Source organism: Mycteria americana, chromosome 9, assembly GCF_035582795.1.
Source record: "Mycteria americana isolate JAX WOST 10 ecotype Jacksonville Zoo and Gardens chromosome 9, USCA_MyAme_1.0, whole genome shotgun sequence".
NCBI classification, from domain to species: domain Eukaryota; kingdom Metazoa; phylum Chordata; class Aves; order Ciconiiformes; family Ciconiidae; genus Mycteria; species Mycteria americana.
This window is the reverse complement of record NC_134373.1, coordinates 36,046,595-36,062,695: the sequence shown is the minus strand read 5'-3', so window position 1 is coordinate 36,062,695 and position 16,101 is coordinate 36,046,595. Positions and strand designations below refer to the sequence as shown.

At 40.0% G+C, this 16,101-nt stretch overlaps 1 protein-coding gene across 22 annotated transcripts in view; it reads left to right on the top strand.

The window, feature by feature from the left end:
• NCKAP5 (NCK associated protein 5) overlaps window positions 1-16,101 on the top strand; it is a 413,976-nt gene that overhangs the window by 188,361 nt on the left and 209,514 nt on the right. Inside the window, exon 1 of one of the 22 annotated variants that reach the window (XM_075511582.1) lies at window positions 3,140-3,764. The exons of the other annotated variants lie outside the window; for them this stretch is intronic. Coding sequence (XP_075367697.1) covers window positions 3,720-3,764 — 45 coding nt within the window. The 5' untranslated portion in view covers window positions 3,140-3,719. Of the gene's footprint in view, window positions 1-3,139; window positions 3,765-16,101 lie in introns of those variants that run through there. 22 annotated transcript variants of the gene reach the window in all.

The following is a 16,101-nucleotide window of genomic DNA, read 5'->3' as shown; positions in this document are numbered from 1 at the left end:
AGTGTGGTTTTTTTTTTTTTTTTTTTTTTTTTTTTTTACTTTAAGTCCATGACTTTGGACCTTTAGGACACAGAACAAGACCAAGAAAACGTTCATTTTTTGTGAAATTTTCTTAACAGTGAACAGTGCCAGGTTAGGAAAAATATGAGAAAAATGCTGCCACAGTTACATGGTAGAGTTCTTGTGGCAGAGTAAGTGTTGTGTTAGCAGAAACTTAGATTAAAAACCTAAAATGAACCAAAAGTGTACACAATTATGTCATTTTAATAACTTGGATTCATTTAATAATTACCCAGAAAAAATGTTAAATTTTTTATTTGATACCTTTATTTACATACATGCCACACAGTTTTGATAGTTTGTACTTCTGCATCCAAGTCCTTTAATTCTACTCTATTTTCCATTAGTTCAGTGGCCTGTAACCCACACAAAAGAAATTGTACCAGTCTGGCAATTTAGCTGTGAAGGTTAAAGTGGGATGATACTGCCTTTTATATCTACATGGGTTTCACTTAGGGTGGGCCCTAGGCTCTGATTTACCATGTGTCCTGCTGCGTCTTTAAGTGATGCAAAGTGATTATCATGGGCTCTTCCTGGTACCCGTCTATTCCACACCTGCACCCTTTTGTTAAAAACCCACCATGTTAAGTGAATGTGAGGTCCCCACTGAATAGGTTTCCACCCTCTGGTAATCCTTCTGCGTTAGATTGATTTATGAATGTATCAGATTCTTTGTTAGCATGTAAACCACTAATTAATTTAAAGCTCTCTGTGGAAAAATTAAAGCCCTGGTTAAGGCTTTCAACAGGCTCAGATGGTGCTAATAATGGAAAAACAAGTTATATTAATGAGTTTTGATGCGATCAGCACAATTCTTGCTTTACAAACAGTTTTTGCTATAAAACAGTAGAGACTGCAAGTTTTTAAATAAAGAGTGGAAGAAGTAAAAAGGAAAGGAAAAAAAATCGCAGTGTCAGTAAGATATCCCATTATTACTAGGAACTGAGTCGCTTCTGCTTGTTACAACTTTCTTAAATGTAATGTGTTTAGATATACGTAACAGCCTCTTACAAAACCATGGGAAGTGCAAACCGGTCTTTTTTCCAGATTGAAACCGAAGTTGTGATGTAATCAGCTTTGAAAAGATCTCTGCCTCTTCTCCTCATCACGCGCTGCTGAACTGGAGTGTTCACATGGAGACAGACGTGTTGAAGTATAGAAAAGGTCTTGAAATTGTATTAAAATCAGTAGAAAGTCTGACCATGTTCTCTGCTTTTCCAAACTCTGGGGTGTTTTGTATGTAATTTTAGTTGTTTGCTCTTTCGCTCAAATTTAGACTTGTAGTGTGGGTGCTAGTTTTTGGCGAGAAGAAAGAGGAGATCAGACCCCAGCTTGACGATGCTTTGTTGAGCTGAGTGAGATGAAGTTGAAAATAGAAACCCAAATCTCCATCTTTTTTTGTGGGAAGCTGGAAATGCACAGTTATAGCGGAAGCCCGTGACTGTAGGAAATTGTGCTTTTTCCCGCACCTCTCCCAGGAGCTGCTTTTACCTCTCCTGGCTCTCAGCACTGCCAGGGCAGTCTGTCTTGGGCCACCATCCTGGGGCTGTGGTCAGCACCACAGCTGATACTAATGCTGCCCCATTAATCAGCTAGCAGGGAGCCCTCTGAAAAGGAGCATGGTCATCATGTTCAGAGGCCCAGCTCCTAACATCTGCACTATGTACCTTGTTTTTATGGAGGAGGGGGAATCCTGAGGTTGCTCTTGAGCTGGGGTCTTACAGATGGCAGCACAATGTACCGCCACTAGCGCGGAGGCACTTGTGTCACCGGCGTGATGAATCTCTGCAGTCGCCTCCAGCAGCTGGGAAGGCTGTTGTTGCAGAAGCACCCGGGTCACTCAAAAATAGATGATATTTAGTAATAAATGAAGTGTTAAAGATGAGATACAAAAGGCTAAATTGTCTTTCCCAACTTCTGGGTCCTTAGGTCTATGAAAACATCTATCTGTGCTTTAATTAGAAAGTAGCAGAGAGAGGCAAAGTCACCGTTTTAAAATGTCTCTTTGAATATTAAACATCCCAAACTGGAAAGCAGCAGTCTGACCCTTGTGCTGTCTTCTCTGGGAAGCTGTGTATTTATACACAGCTAGCCATGCTGTCTAGCTCCTTTTTCTTAAAAACTTCATCGTATGGCCCTCACAGAAACTCAGTGACATTAGTAGTAGTTAGCATCAATAATGATTATTGAAATTCTTTACAAGCCTACTTTAATGCTCGTGGACCTCATTAATTGTTCACACTTCATTAGGGCAAATGTCCTCATTCACAACTTCGCAGTTTTATCTTCAGTGGTTTTAAAATAAAACCTCGTGTCCTGAGTATTTTTTGTTGTTTGCTGCAAATTTGCAAATATGTCGATATTTTCAGGTTTTGTATTTTTCCAGCTTTTGTGAATCTAAGGATTCTTTATGACTTAAAATTGCTGAGACCTTTCAACAGCCATTTTCCAATGAAAAACATCAACCCGGTTGCTCCCTCTTCCCGAAGCAGAAGTACCGAGAGCCCGATTGCCTCTGCCCAGAACCGTCTGCCTTTCAAAGCCTGTGTTACTCTTTCCCGGTTAATTAATTTCACGGTCCGGTTTATTCCCCAAATTCCACAATAAAGTGTTAAAATCAATTTACTTTCATTCCATTGCTGTTTAAAGTGTGGCAGAAGTGATGCAAGCGCGTCCAGGAAGATGCCTGGCTCTGGCTTTCCACCAGGAGAGGGAGCTGCAGCCGTGGGAAACGAGACCCACCTCCAGGGCCCTGGGGAAGAGGCCGGGATTTAGGTTTTGTGGAGCTGGAAGGTATTAGCCGCGGTATTTTAAAATACATAGGACTTTGAAGGGGCTCTTGGTACTTACCATTGCAAAGGCAGCGCTACTCCGTCCTCGGTTTTGGTGTTTTCTTGCTCTGCTTGCCAAGGATGTCGTCGTAGGCACCCGCACTGTAAGGAAGACAATTACTATATCCAAAGGAGCGGAAATAGCTTTTGCCCCTCAGCTGGAACTCACCCAAGTGGTCCGTCTCTTCAACAAGTTTCTGCAAGTATTTCGTTGACATAAAAAAGATTCAAATAGAATTATGTAAGAATCACTGAACACAGAAAAAAATACATAAAAATGCATTTATGTAAGGTCTGAAAGTAAAACAGAGGCAACCTGCAGAAAGTATGTCATAGCAAGTAAATTGCCCTCAAGTAGGAATGGCCATTTATACATTAGATAACAAAGGCAGGGGACATTGAAGTACAGAAGGGGCACATGCAGTCTCATAGCATCTATGGGTGTATGTAATATCGGAGTGGCAGTTGGCTTCAGCGTGAAGCAAATCCTGCTTTATGACTAGAAACAGATGTAGCCCGCTCTAGGCAATACCTCACCGCCTAATGGGAGTGATGCACCCATGCACTAATAACAGTGAATTGCAGCCATTTTCATATCAAAGGTTAAGCTCTGCAATCCTAAGCTCCTCCAGGCAATGGCAGGAGGTGACTCGCGGAAGCCACACACTCACTGGATTAATATTTTTTCAAGGATGACCTGAATAGAGCCACCGATCTGCAGGCTGAAGAGGCAGAACATTTACAGTCGGGTTTTATCTCATGCAAGAAAGGGATCTCGGCTAGGACAGAATTAGTCACGACGTCTGAGGCGCTGAAGAGGAAAGGTGAATGTATGCACTGGCCAACAATTTGAATTTTATGCAAACTAGGAAGGTAAATTTATACAGATTAATAGTAGTGAAACTGCTGTGATATACTTGGCAACTTTTTTCTTGAAGTAACTGGGGAAATTAGCATATTACAAGTAAAAGAAATCACTAGATTTTGGTTTTTTTTTTTTTGTGGCCAGTAGTTAAACTGTTAGTGTAGAATTTATAGTACTTACCAGCACTGTAACTTCCATCTAAAAGGTCTGTTCACAGTGTTAGTTCTGGGAACACAGAAAAATCTGTTTATTAATCTTCTTAAGACTTTGTTCATATTTATTTTTTAAAAATAAACTTCTTTTCTAGTATTTTCAGGTTTTGCTGTTAAATCTTGTAGGCCCACTAGTAAGACCTAAGAAAAACTCTTGTCTTACTGGTTTGAGTCAGTTAATTCCAATCTGGTCACAATATGCATCGCAACAATTCCAGCCTTTTTCTGTCATTTCTGTATTTGTATCAACTCTTCCAGGGGTTCTGTGGGGTGCATTATAGTCGCCCTCATGGTGATTTGGGCTCGTTACTGATTTCTTTGGTAAAGTGTGGCTAAAGCAAGGCAGAGAGGACGAGATGGTGCAGAAATACTGATTCCCCAAATTCACCTCAGTCTAAACAAGCCAATCAGGGTAGGTGAGCATTTTCACTTCTGGGCAGGAAGTACGTCTTTAATTTCTTCATTGTTGTTGTTATCTAAAGGTGAACTTAAATATCACTCTAGTGATTTTTATTTTTTACGGTATGTGGCACTAGTCCCTGCACAAACCAAGGGTTTTTTTGTCTGGCTCCAGAAAAATGACCTTTTTTTCCCCAAATGGGACAGAAAAGGGAGGGGGAGAAAGTTTCTGTATAAGGAAGGACAAAGTTGATGTACCAAGAGTATTGCTCAGTTGTGCTGCTTCCATTAAATGCCCATTTATTGAAATGAATGCAGTGCTTTTGGAGCTTGTGCCATGAAGTTGGTGCTGACCCTTGGAACGAGTCAGCTCAAGCAGTGCTTTAGATTGCCTCGTGTTAGAGTAAAAACTCTTTACTGCAACAAGTATTGTTCAGCATCTAGTGCGATGGAGCCCTGATCCATAACGGAAGCTCCATGGCACCGAGATAGCATGATAAGGTACCGTTGTCTTGGCTCTGGGCAAAGACCAAACATATGTCTACAGAAAGTAGTCTGTTGGAGGTGAATAAAAGAGAGATGGCAGAAACTGGGAAAAACTGTTGGCCCATTTCCGGCCACAGAGTGCTTTGCAGGTAGACTCGAAAACTAGTCACAGCTCATCCGAGCAAGATTTGAACTTGTCAATATTCTTTGTGCCATTAAGCCCCATTTGCTTTGTTGTTTTTTTTCCTCTTGGCATAGCATAATCACTCCCCTCTCTGCAACTTCTGTTCAAGATTTAAAAGAAATATTAAAACACAGTAAGGAAATAATGTCTTCCTATATTCAACGTATGTTGCTTTGTATAGATTCATATAGGTTGAGCTTGCAGCTGTGATTCTTCCTTTCTTTCCCTCCCTACTCCAGTCTCATAAACTTTAGTTACGTTTTTGCTTTGTCAGGAATTTGCTTTTACACACTTTCTGTTTGTTTTGGCTCTGTGTCCTTTGCATTGTGATAAGGTATCTTTTGATATTCTACGGGATATTTCATAATGAAGATCTCATGACATAGTTTTCCAAGTCTGGAACTGGTGATCAGACTTGCTTGCATGTCCTGCGAGAGGAGACTGTCTAGACTGTGGGAATGACTGTGATGTTTGGATTGTGTTATTTCCATACCGCTTGGCATGATGCACTCTGTAGTTATTCTGGAAACTAATAAAAGTACCAGGCCTGATACAGGACCTTACCTGGCTGTGAAGTGGCTTTCCCTTACTCTCCAAACTGTACTGATAAGCTGTGCTTTCTGCACAGGACCCTGTTGTGTGACTTTAAATAACCAGCTGCTTAAACCCCCTGTTCACTATACTCATTAAGGGTCATAGTCTTTAACTTTGGTGTCCTGCAAGGCCTGTTACCACTTTTGCCACCTAATTCCTTTATAATCTTGGAAAATATTTAATTTCTGATCTAAATTGCTCATTTGTAAACCAGGCTTTATTCTGACTCTTCCGCTGTTTGTCTGAGTGCCTGTGTAGGCAGTGAACTCTTTGAGGAAGAGGCAGGGTCTTACTGGGCATCTAAAGAGTGCCAAGAGCCGTTTGGAGCCTGGGGTGCCAATGTACTGTGAATAATCACAGCCCAGCGACTTGGGATGAATACCGAGAGGGGATTTGGCTCAGTGTGCACAGTCCACACGACTGTCATTTTGTAATTACCTCTTTATGCTGCACATTTGTGATCGGCATCCATGGTGACACTGCTTATTTAGAAGTGATTTCTGAGTGCTGGAGAAAAATTATTATCTGTTGGGAACATCCCGTTCCTGGTAGTATCTATTAACAAGTGCCCTGCGGCAGTGACTGGCAGAGTTTTCCATTTAAGAAACTTCTTCCATGGCCGTCGCTAGAGGAGCCGGTCGGAATTCCCAGGTTGTTGGAAATCTCACGTTACGTATGATTTGCCTGTCATTGATAATGAACCACCTCAGAAGGGAAAACTTGTGATGTAGGGGAGATATCACAGGAAAATACATGCCTTAAATGAGAAGCTGAAAAATAATTTCATACTAAAACTAGACTTCGAGAGTTGTCAGCTGTGATAGTCTAAAGGCAGGTTTCCAGCAGTTGATTCTTCCATCAGTTGATAAGGGAAACCTGTTCACAAACTGAAAAATGTAGGAGGAGGCGAGTGGAAGTCGGGGTGTGAAGAACGCGTGCAATCTAACACATTTCAAAAGGAAGAGCTTTAGAAGGAACATATGCAGGTTAGCAGAAATATCCTTGTGAACCCCCAGGAAACGAGAATATCAGCTTCTGGAAATGTGTTTAATCTAACAGAGATGGGAAGGAGAAAGTTTTCTTAGCTTTGTTCTTTTCATGTAGCTACTGACTTACATCTAGATGCACGAGCAGGGGCAGGACCAGCAGTACTCGACAGGGTTTGTTCCCTACCCCCATAACAGCTGAAGAGTTGAGCTAAACACTGAGCACCCAGATGCCCACGAACCCAGCTCTGCTTGCATGGTCAGTGCACCTAGGGTGTTTCTTTTCAGCCCCATTTAGACAAAGATTGTTCATATTTCACCTGTATTGAATTTGATACCAAAATTGATGCCTTGAGTGAGTGATAGGAAGTTGTTTGTTGTAGTAATATATTACAGCAGTCCACAGAAGCACTAGTGAAGAGCAAATTTCCTGTTCTGCAGATGCATAGCAAAATGTCTTTCTTGCCAAAGCTTAAAAAATATATAATTACAAAGAGTTTGCTAACCCACTCTTCATACTCCTTGTACCTAGTGGACAGACAAACTGGTATGGCCACAATCCAGGAATTCTCTAAAGCATTGCTGAGCTGTCCTGCTCCAGAGCAGGGGGTTCACTCTCTTGCTTTTACAGAGCATCTGCCACTGTGAAAGACGAGGGAACCATGTGGAAGTGATGTGCAACCTTGGTGTGTTGGCCAAAATGTACCAAAAATTTAGAACGACTTCCCTGACTCCTATTCTAGGGCTCTATGTGGTAGAGAATGCACGTGGAAAGTCCTGCATATTAATTAGGTGATTATGTGATTTATTGTCCAGGAACAGAACTTCTGCTCAGACTAATATCTGCAACTACTTCTGTTGGATTTTTTTCAACTAGTGCTGAAGGTGGAAGAGGCAGAAGAGAGGAGAGCTGCGCTCTTTGGTTTTAGTAGTTGGTATTTTCTGTAGAAAAAGAAACATATTTTTCTCTTCAAGAAAATCAAACTAACACTTGTAATTGTCAACACTTGCTGTTAAGTTGAAAAAAAAAAAACAGCAGATTTTTTTCAGTCGTGTCTTAAATGAAACGTGTACGTGACTACGTGCAATTTGTAGATTAGAATAAACTATGGTTACATACAACAAAACAGTTATATCCTATATAAAAAGATAAACATAGAAATGAAGACCAGAGAAATAAGTGTTAGAGTTTTTATATGTGTTTTTGATCTTCTGCTGTAGAAGTGTATCTAGCCTACCTGTTCTAGTAAGGAAAGGGGACTAACGGAGGAGAGTCTGGCTGGCGCTTAGAGTTGAGCTGAATTTGGTCTCTAGAAACATGAACAGACATTCAAGTGAACCTGTTACTGAAAAGTGATACTGCAAAATGGTGTGAGGTGGAGATACAGTCTTTCAATTACTCCAGTTGGCCAGTGAATGAATTAAAAACAACATGCAAACTTGTAATTTTATTTTTTCAAGTTCTCCCAGGTACCAGGCGTGCAAACTCAGTCTGGCCCCTGACAGTTGAGCCAGTTCTTCTGCATGTGTGCATCATCAGCACTAATAAAGATTTTGCAGTGGCATCTCTGTTAAAAATACTGTTGAAGACGTGCCAGCCAACAAAAAACCCACCGCATTTCCCTATTGCCTGTAGCAGTGCCTGCAGTGATAAAGGATTGAATATGATAAAGAGGTACATTTGTCAGAAAACTAAAGTGATAGGACTCTGGAATACATGCAAGGAACAGCTGAGTAAATAAAGTATCTTTTTTTGCAGTTACTTACCAATCATAAATGGATTCTACAAGCAAACACAGAAAAATTGTAATAAGATCTGACATGTTCATGAGCAATGCTGTAAAGAGCCTGGGAAAAAGAAATGCTGTATGGAAAGGTAGCTAGCAGCAAAGTAGTGATGCCGGAGGTGTTGAGTGTGTCAGCTGAGAAAGGCAAATAGAAGTGTGTGTGTGAAAACTTAAAATATCGGCACATCCCAGATCTGTGGGGGTCTGGTGGCACTGAAGACTGTCCTGAGCCACTTCTTGCGACTGGCATGGTTAAGTTCTACTTCTCCCATCCTCCCAATTTTTGTTTAGCCTTACTTCTATTTCAGTTGATTTCTCGATACCTTATTTATTAGCAGGAAATACAAATACATTCATGAGAAGTCCAGAAAGTGAAGAAGCCCTAACTCTCCCCAGCATCAGGGCAAGAAACACGTGCTACTCCTAGCTTGTGAGTAAATCTCAGAGGTCCCTGGAGCAACGAAGCAGAGTTCCACTGGCCAATCCGTAAAGCCAAATAAAACTCTTAGAAGTGTGGGGTTTTTTCTAATGCTTATCCTATGTGTGTCCTGCTGCCTAACTCCTATCTCACTAATACAGATCCAAGTAGGAAACGCTTGATTCAGCCACATGCCCATTTGTTCTGTGAGCATCCAGTCCTTTAGAAGAGAAACCATTTATATCATCTAAAGAACACGTTGGTCAGTTACAGAGGAGAAAACCCATTCGCTTTGGGCGCAGGCACACAGGCATTGCAGATAAGGAAGACTCATTTAGGATGTCACGGTCTCCCTGCTGGGGGTTACTGTCACCACAGTAGAGTGGGTGGGGATTATGCTAGTGCTCCATCTTCTGCTTCATTGCACAGCCCGCAAAGTTACTTCAAAGCACGTCTGGTGGTGGGTTCAGCTAAACCAGCTGCCTCCTACTCCACCCTGAGCCTCAAGCAATTCTCTGCTGATTTGAAAGGCTGGTGACCTCAGGAGTGATCAAACTGGGGCAGTGACCTCTTCTACCATTACAGCTGGTTCTAGAAGAAACCTTGTGGCTGGGCCCTCCTTGTCACTGGTACTCTGGGCTGTGTCCCTTCCTCGCATACTTTGGAAAGCACAGGAGTAAATACTGCAGATACTGTATTACTTCATATGAATTCCATAGGTTAAAATCAATACCAGGTACAAACAGTGTAGCTTGGGTGACATGTCACCTTTCATTGTCTTTTTACCTGTTCCTTGTCTTGTAACCTTTCTACAGACTATGCTTTATTTCTGGTGGGGCACTATTCCACTGTGGCAAGTCCCTTAGATGGATAGGCATCAGTGTTTCAGAAATCAAAGTCCGGCATGACTACAAATTCATGCCTTCTTTCTCCCCACTCTGTGTAGACTTCATAGCCATTTGCAAGTATGCCAAAAATACTGGTTTGCAGTAATGTTTACATAGGGGCTTATCAAAATATTGTTACCTGGTTAAAAGGAACTTGAATAAAATCTTCTGAGTCTGAACTGACCACTGGCTGCCGTAGTTCTTGGAATTATCTTTTATAGACACTCTAAACAATGCAGACAAGATCTGGAAAGTGCCTGCCTTTTAAAACCCCCTTTGAAAATCTTTCTTAAATTTTGAAAGAGTATCAGCTGTGGCACTACACTAGTTTACAGAGCTCAAGGAATCTCTTCCGTCTTCAAGTCTATGCCTAGGCTGGAATTTCATCCAAACTGACAGCAAATATCTATTACTTAACTATAAAACAAAACCATGCCATATCAAAAATTAAATGTAATCTGAGCAAGTGCAAATGTGGAAACCACCCTAAATCATATGGCCTAGAGCCATCTCATGCACCTATACAGCACACAGTTGTTTTGAAAGCGTTGCTGTAGGTCACAAAAAGTCCAAAGAGCATGTAATGCACTTGAGAGAACTTTGATCTTATCTTCTGGCCCCCACTGCAAGTCAGAGTCAGTTCGAAAGTCTTAGACATGCTGTTAAACAGGAGAGAGATGTTTAGGCAGGGAAGATCATGAAGTATGTCCTAATAATTTGCAGTGTTACCACCATGAAGGGTAAAAGTGTACCTAGAGCAAGCTCCTTCCATGGAATGCCATACTGTTAGTGTGCCCTTCTCCTGTGCGCATAGTATTAGGGTTAGTTTGTGGTTTTGAGCTGTGATTTTTTTTAATGTTATTTTTGTTGCTTTGGAATGGTCGATTTGCTGCAGATCAACCGCCTTTATTAGAAACAAAAATTCTTGAGACTTCTCTTCTGATCCAAGGTGGAATTTCTGATTACTAAATATAGGCAACATCCCATGGGGTAAAGCATTTCAACCTGTACCCTTTTCTAAATCACCTGGGTTCATTTATTCCTAATTGTTGTGCTGTGGGTGGGGAGTTCAGTCCCATGGCCTGTTTATTTAAATAGATCTACTAGAGCGTGACTGAGACTTGCAGTCAGTGATCAGTAAAGCATTCAACTCTACGGATGTAGCTCTTCAAGTCTGTGAAGTCTTTAGATGTATAAATGCAGGCTGTAACTGTGTTACTACTTAATGTTTCAGTGTGACTTCTATTTATTCAAAGTTTTCGTTTTGTTCTGATGAAAAAATCATATTGCAAAACCTCAGTTGTATTTCTGTGACCAGGAGCTTTTGTTTCGCCAGACAGCCTTACCTTCTGTGTTTCATACATTGCTACATTGATATCCCTTTAGGAAGTGTTCAAGAATTGCAGATCTGATAGAAAATTGTAGGTGAATCAAACAATTGACGCTTTGCTGGCCCAGGTGGGTTGGCTGTATTCTCTTGGAAGTTGTCTACACACACTCTTTTGTGCTGTTCTATGGTTCAAACACCATTGTTATAAATTTTCTTGAATCAAACATAAACTGGCACAGACTGGGGATTTTTGCTTGTTTGCAACTGAATTAATAAAGGCTCATTGTAAACAAGTTACATTGGTTATAAAACTTTGTTTCTAATAAGAAAAGATCATATATACCTGGTGTAAAAAACAAACACACACCTTTATGCTCGGTTAGACATCTTAATGTAATGCAAGTCACCTTACAAAAAAAGCATGTAGCAAAGGGCTCGGAATTATAATTAGTCATTATAATCTAAGATGTTTCAGGGAAAAAAAAATTACATTATATTACTTATTAATCCCACTGTTTCTCATTTTGGTATTGACAGAGGTTTTTTCCTCACACTTCTGAATACTAGGTATTCATACAAATTATGTCTGTCTTAATATTGTTTCCAAGTTTTTATTTGATCTTGAAAAACATTTCATTATGTTTAATTTAGAGAAATGAGATTTCTTTAATTACTGTCTGTAGAAGCTATTAGAAGCTCAATTACATTTACAAATTCATTTTTTAAAAGTGTTAATCATTTTAAGATTAATAATTTAAAAAGAATCCATGATCTGACTATGTGGGACTTTCAAGTTCACTAAGAGTATTCTCTCTACACCCCTCCCCCTGTAAGGAAGTAATGTCTAAAATGGAAAAATTAGTTACGCTAAGAACTGAAGATCAATATAAGTCTTTGAAATTGGGCTATCAATTGTGAATTTGAATGAATAGCATTTGTTTTATTAGGGAGACAGGATTATCAAAATCCGTGTTGCTTGCCTTCATTCAACATTGAAAATACCATACAGAGATGACGTTTAAGAAGTTGAGGGAATGACGGCTACTGGGGATGCAGATGTTTCACCTGCAGAAAGCATGCCTGTGCGTATCTTGCTGTCACGGATTGTGTATAACCACTATGTCTATAGGTGTGTCTCCAGGAAAGGTGCCAAAAGAGGTCCACGTAGCTGACTCAAGTTTATTAGTATCTGGAAGACTACGAGTGGGGTTGTTTTGGTATTTATTTTTTTTTTAAAGGTGACTGCAGTTTTGTGTGGCCTGTTGTTGCGTGTTTCACAGAATTACCTGCTGGGCAGTAAGAGCTCCCTCTCAGAGGGCTGGCCGTACACCATAGCTGTTGAAAGTGATGGGCAGACACTATTGCTAGCCATCTAGCTCTGTGCTGAAAGGTTTTATGAATTATTTAGTTATTTTTTTTCTGTAAAATAAATGTTGTCACAACTCCAACTATATATACAGTACTGCTCGTGTAATAGCCTGCCTAATTCAGATTAATTATAGGCTTGCAATGATAAAGGAGGTTCAGCACAGCAGTTATTCTGTTGTACAGATGCAATTAAAATCGTATCAGCGCAGTATAAATAATGCTAAATTAAGTTGCTGTCCTGCCACATGGTGGCAATTTTGAGCTAGTGCACAATGAAAGCTAGCATCTTATTTTATTCAGCAGGAGTAACTACACCAAGAAAGAGTTTCTAATTTACTTGAATTGCTCTGGAGCAGTGTTATCACCCAAGAATATAAAGTGTGTAAACTACTGTCACTAAAATATCACTAATAATAATAAACATTTCCTATCTTATTATTCATCTTAGAGCCAAGCAAAGCTTGAAGTTTACATCTGGTAGTCGCAGGATACATGTGCTACTCTGATATGAGGCCAAAGAGAGAGATATATTAGCATATTAAAATTTCATAGTGGAAAATAAATTATTTGCTTCAAATTATTTACTTTAACTGTTTTCAAGGCAGTTTTAGAAAATGCTAATACAAATTATTTAGTGTCAGTTAGATTTTCCTGGTTTATTTGGGCAGCTTGTCATTTTGGGAGCAGAATCCTATTCTAAAGAATCATCATTTTTTCTTACTGGAATGAAAAAGCTAGAAGATACTAGCCTAAAATTAGGATACTGCTTTTTATCCTATTTATATCTTGCTGTTGCAGAGCTCTAGCAGGAATAAGTTTAGGAAAAATGATTACATCATAAAACAATTGGGGGAAAAAAGTAAAGGCCTAATATAAATCAAGGAAATTTCTTCTTTAGCCTCTGTAGTACAAATCTGTATCAGGTGAAAGGGTAATTCATTTTCATTACAAAGCAGCCACACAACTTCACCCTTAACTTTCTTATTTTGAAGAGATGTGGAAATAAAGCTACCTCTCCCTCCATGAACCCTCCAAGTGCTTAAGTCATTACTGTTTATATCTTAATGCTTCACTGTGCCTTAAAAACACCTATAACTTCATCCCTGGGAAAGCTTTGAGTGTTTAAGGGTGTTTGTCAGTATTCCCAGTATTGCTGGAAACAGTAACGAGGGACGAAGGCATATTAACTGCTACTGTCAGAAAGCTCTGGTTTCAATAGCTGGCTAATTTAATAAACTCTTGTTACAGTAAAATGATTCAGCTGTAAGCAGCCTGTAAAAATTGTAATAAGCACAATAAGCAATGCACTTCTTTTTTCCCCACTCTTTGGGGTAGTGTTTTTTCATGCTGTCAAAGTCCACTACAAGGAACGCTGCAATGTTCTGCAAAGTTGTTTGTCAGTGCCTCGGTTTATTTTTGCAGAGAAGTATTGATTACAGAATGAGAAACATTTGGTTTAACAACGATCAATGAGGAGCAAACAAAGGACACTCTGAAGTTTGACTCATTTTAATTTGAACGAAAATACAATACCTGGTGCAATTTATGATGAAGTAAAAAATGTTACCTGCTCTCTGTTCTTGTAATCACATTTCTCTCCTGTCATCTGTGAGTGAAATAAGTTTAGACAGACAGTGTGCTGGGTTTGGGACCATGTTGCACAAGGGGAGTTTGGAGGGAGGACTCCTGCCTCACGTGGGAGCCCCAGGAAAGCCTGGGGGGTGACAAGCAGGTCCATCTGCCTCTGGAGGTGACCGCACCAAAGAGATTTCACCCACCTTCTGTGTAAGAGGGTGAACCACCTCGGACTCCTTGACCTGATTTTCTTCAGGACCCAAACACAAGCTCTCACAAGATATCTATAACATAGAGAACAGTTGTACTCGCCTTTAACCAACAGCTTGGGCCGTGGGCAGCTGGGGCTCAGGTATACTCTATGGCACTTGAACAAATACCATTTGATCACCATGCATTATGTTGAGGGAATTAAATATTCATTGCATCGGAAAAAATGAGTTACTTTGTTAAAGTAACCAACTGGGAGACCAAGTTGCAAATTCCAGTTTCCGTTTCAATTAGTATTTCATAATTAATTCTTGAAAAATAGAATTGTTTCACCATCCCTCTCTCATCCCTTATCCCAGGCCGTTCCGTGGCTCCTGCCTGTAGCAGTCTTTCAAAAGTGGCATACAAGGGTGATAAAATAGTGGTTTTGAGTACTTTGAATATGCATAGTTATTCATAACAGTATTGGGCATTGACTTGCTAGAAAAATTGATTTTAATGTGCTTCTAGTAGGTGCTGTTTGTTTGCTTAATTCTGTCATCGTTGTCTACATTGGTGGTGGTGGCATCTACTTTTGTGGCCAGTTGATTCTCTCTGGCTTGTAGGATGTTGTGTTACAGACCAGGCTACTATTCTATTAAATTATTACTTTTATGGCAAGGTTATCAGATGTGTAGCATCAGAAAATGCATTAAAAATAAATACATAAATACTCGGTTTAGGTTAGCAATGACTTAATGGTACTTCAAACTGTAAACAAAAAATTTTGTATTCTTTTCTTCCCCTCATTTAAATTCATCTGTTTGAAATCAATATTAATTACACAGAAATTGTGACCCTCTTTAGCAAATGCTTTAAAATAGTTGTTAAAAAATTAATGTGAAGGTTATTATCCTGATTTTGAGCAACATTAAGCCTGTGTTAAATATTCTCATGTAGACTTTTTTTGGCAAAATAGTGTTCCCGTGTTAGCATAATTAGTAGTACCATAGTAAAACCCTTCTTACAATGCACTGGGGAAGCAGAGAACAAATTCAAGAATACAGAAGAATCTTAGTTCTATTTCAACAGTAGCCCTTTTCACTACTTACAAGGTAACCTTAAAGATGAGAAGAGATTACATTTGTGCCCCTTTTAAGACATTTTTGATATTTGAACGAATCAGTCCAGTTATACCTAGCCGTTCTTAAGAATTGCTTTTCATAAGACTCAAACATAAGCTAAAGAGGAAAAGGAGGGACCAATTGCTATGTAGATGTTGGGCTGGCTTCCTTATGAGTGGCAACACCCCGTATAGTATGTATGGCGTGTATACTGAATCCCTTTAATTTTTCACTTGCAATTATCTGTAGTTTTAAGTCTTGATGCACAGCCACATTTTTGTTTAACATATAGATAACATAATCAAAGGAGTAGTATGAATTTTCTGTGAAAGAAAAATTAAAAAGTTAAAAATAAAATACTCTGGTGTGGTGGGTTGACCTTGGCTGGCTGCCTGGCGCCCACCCAGCTGCTCTCTCACTTCCCCTCCTCAACAGGACTGGGGGAGAAAATAAGATGAAAAAAGCTCATGGGTCAAGACAAAGACACGGAGACCACTTACCATTTACCCTCACAGGCAAAACAAACTTGGCTTGGGGAAGATTAATTTAATTTATTGCCAATTAAACTCGATTTGGATAATGTAAAACAAAGACAAATTTAAAACAACACTTTCCAAAGTGCAGTTTGGGGAGTTTAACTCCCCAGCTTCCCCCGCTGAGCGGTGCAGGGGGATGGGGGTGAGGTCAGTCCATGACAGTCCCTCTCTGCTGCACCTTCCTCCACACACCTTTCCCCTGCTCCAGCGGGGGTCCTTCCACGGGCTGCAGTCCTTCAGGATAAACCTGCTCCAGCGTGGGCTCTCCAC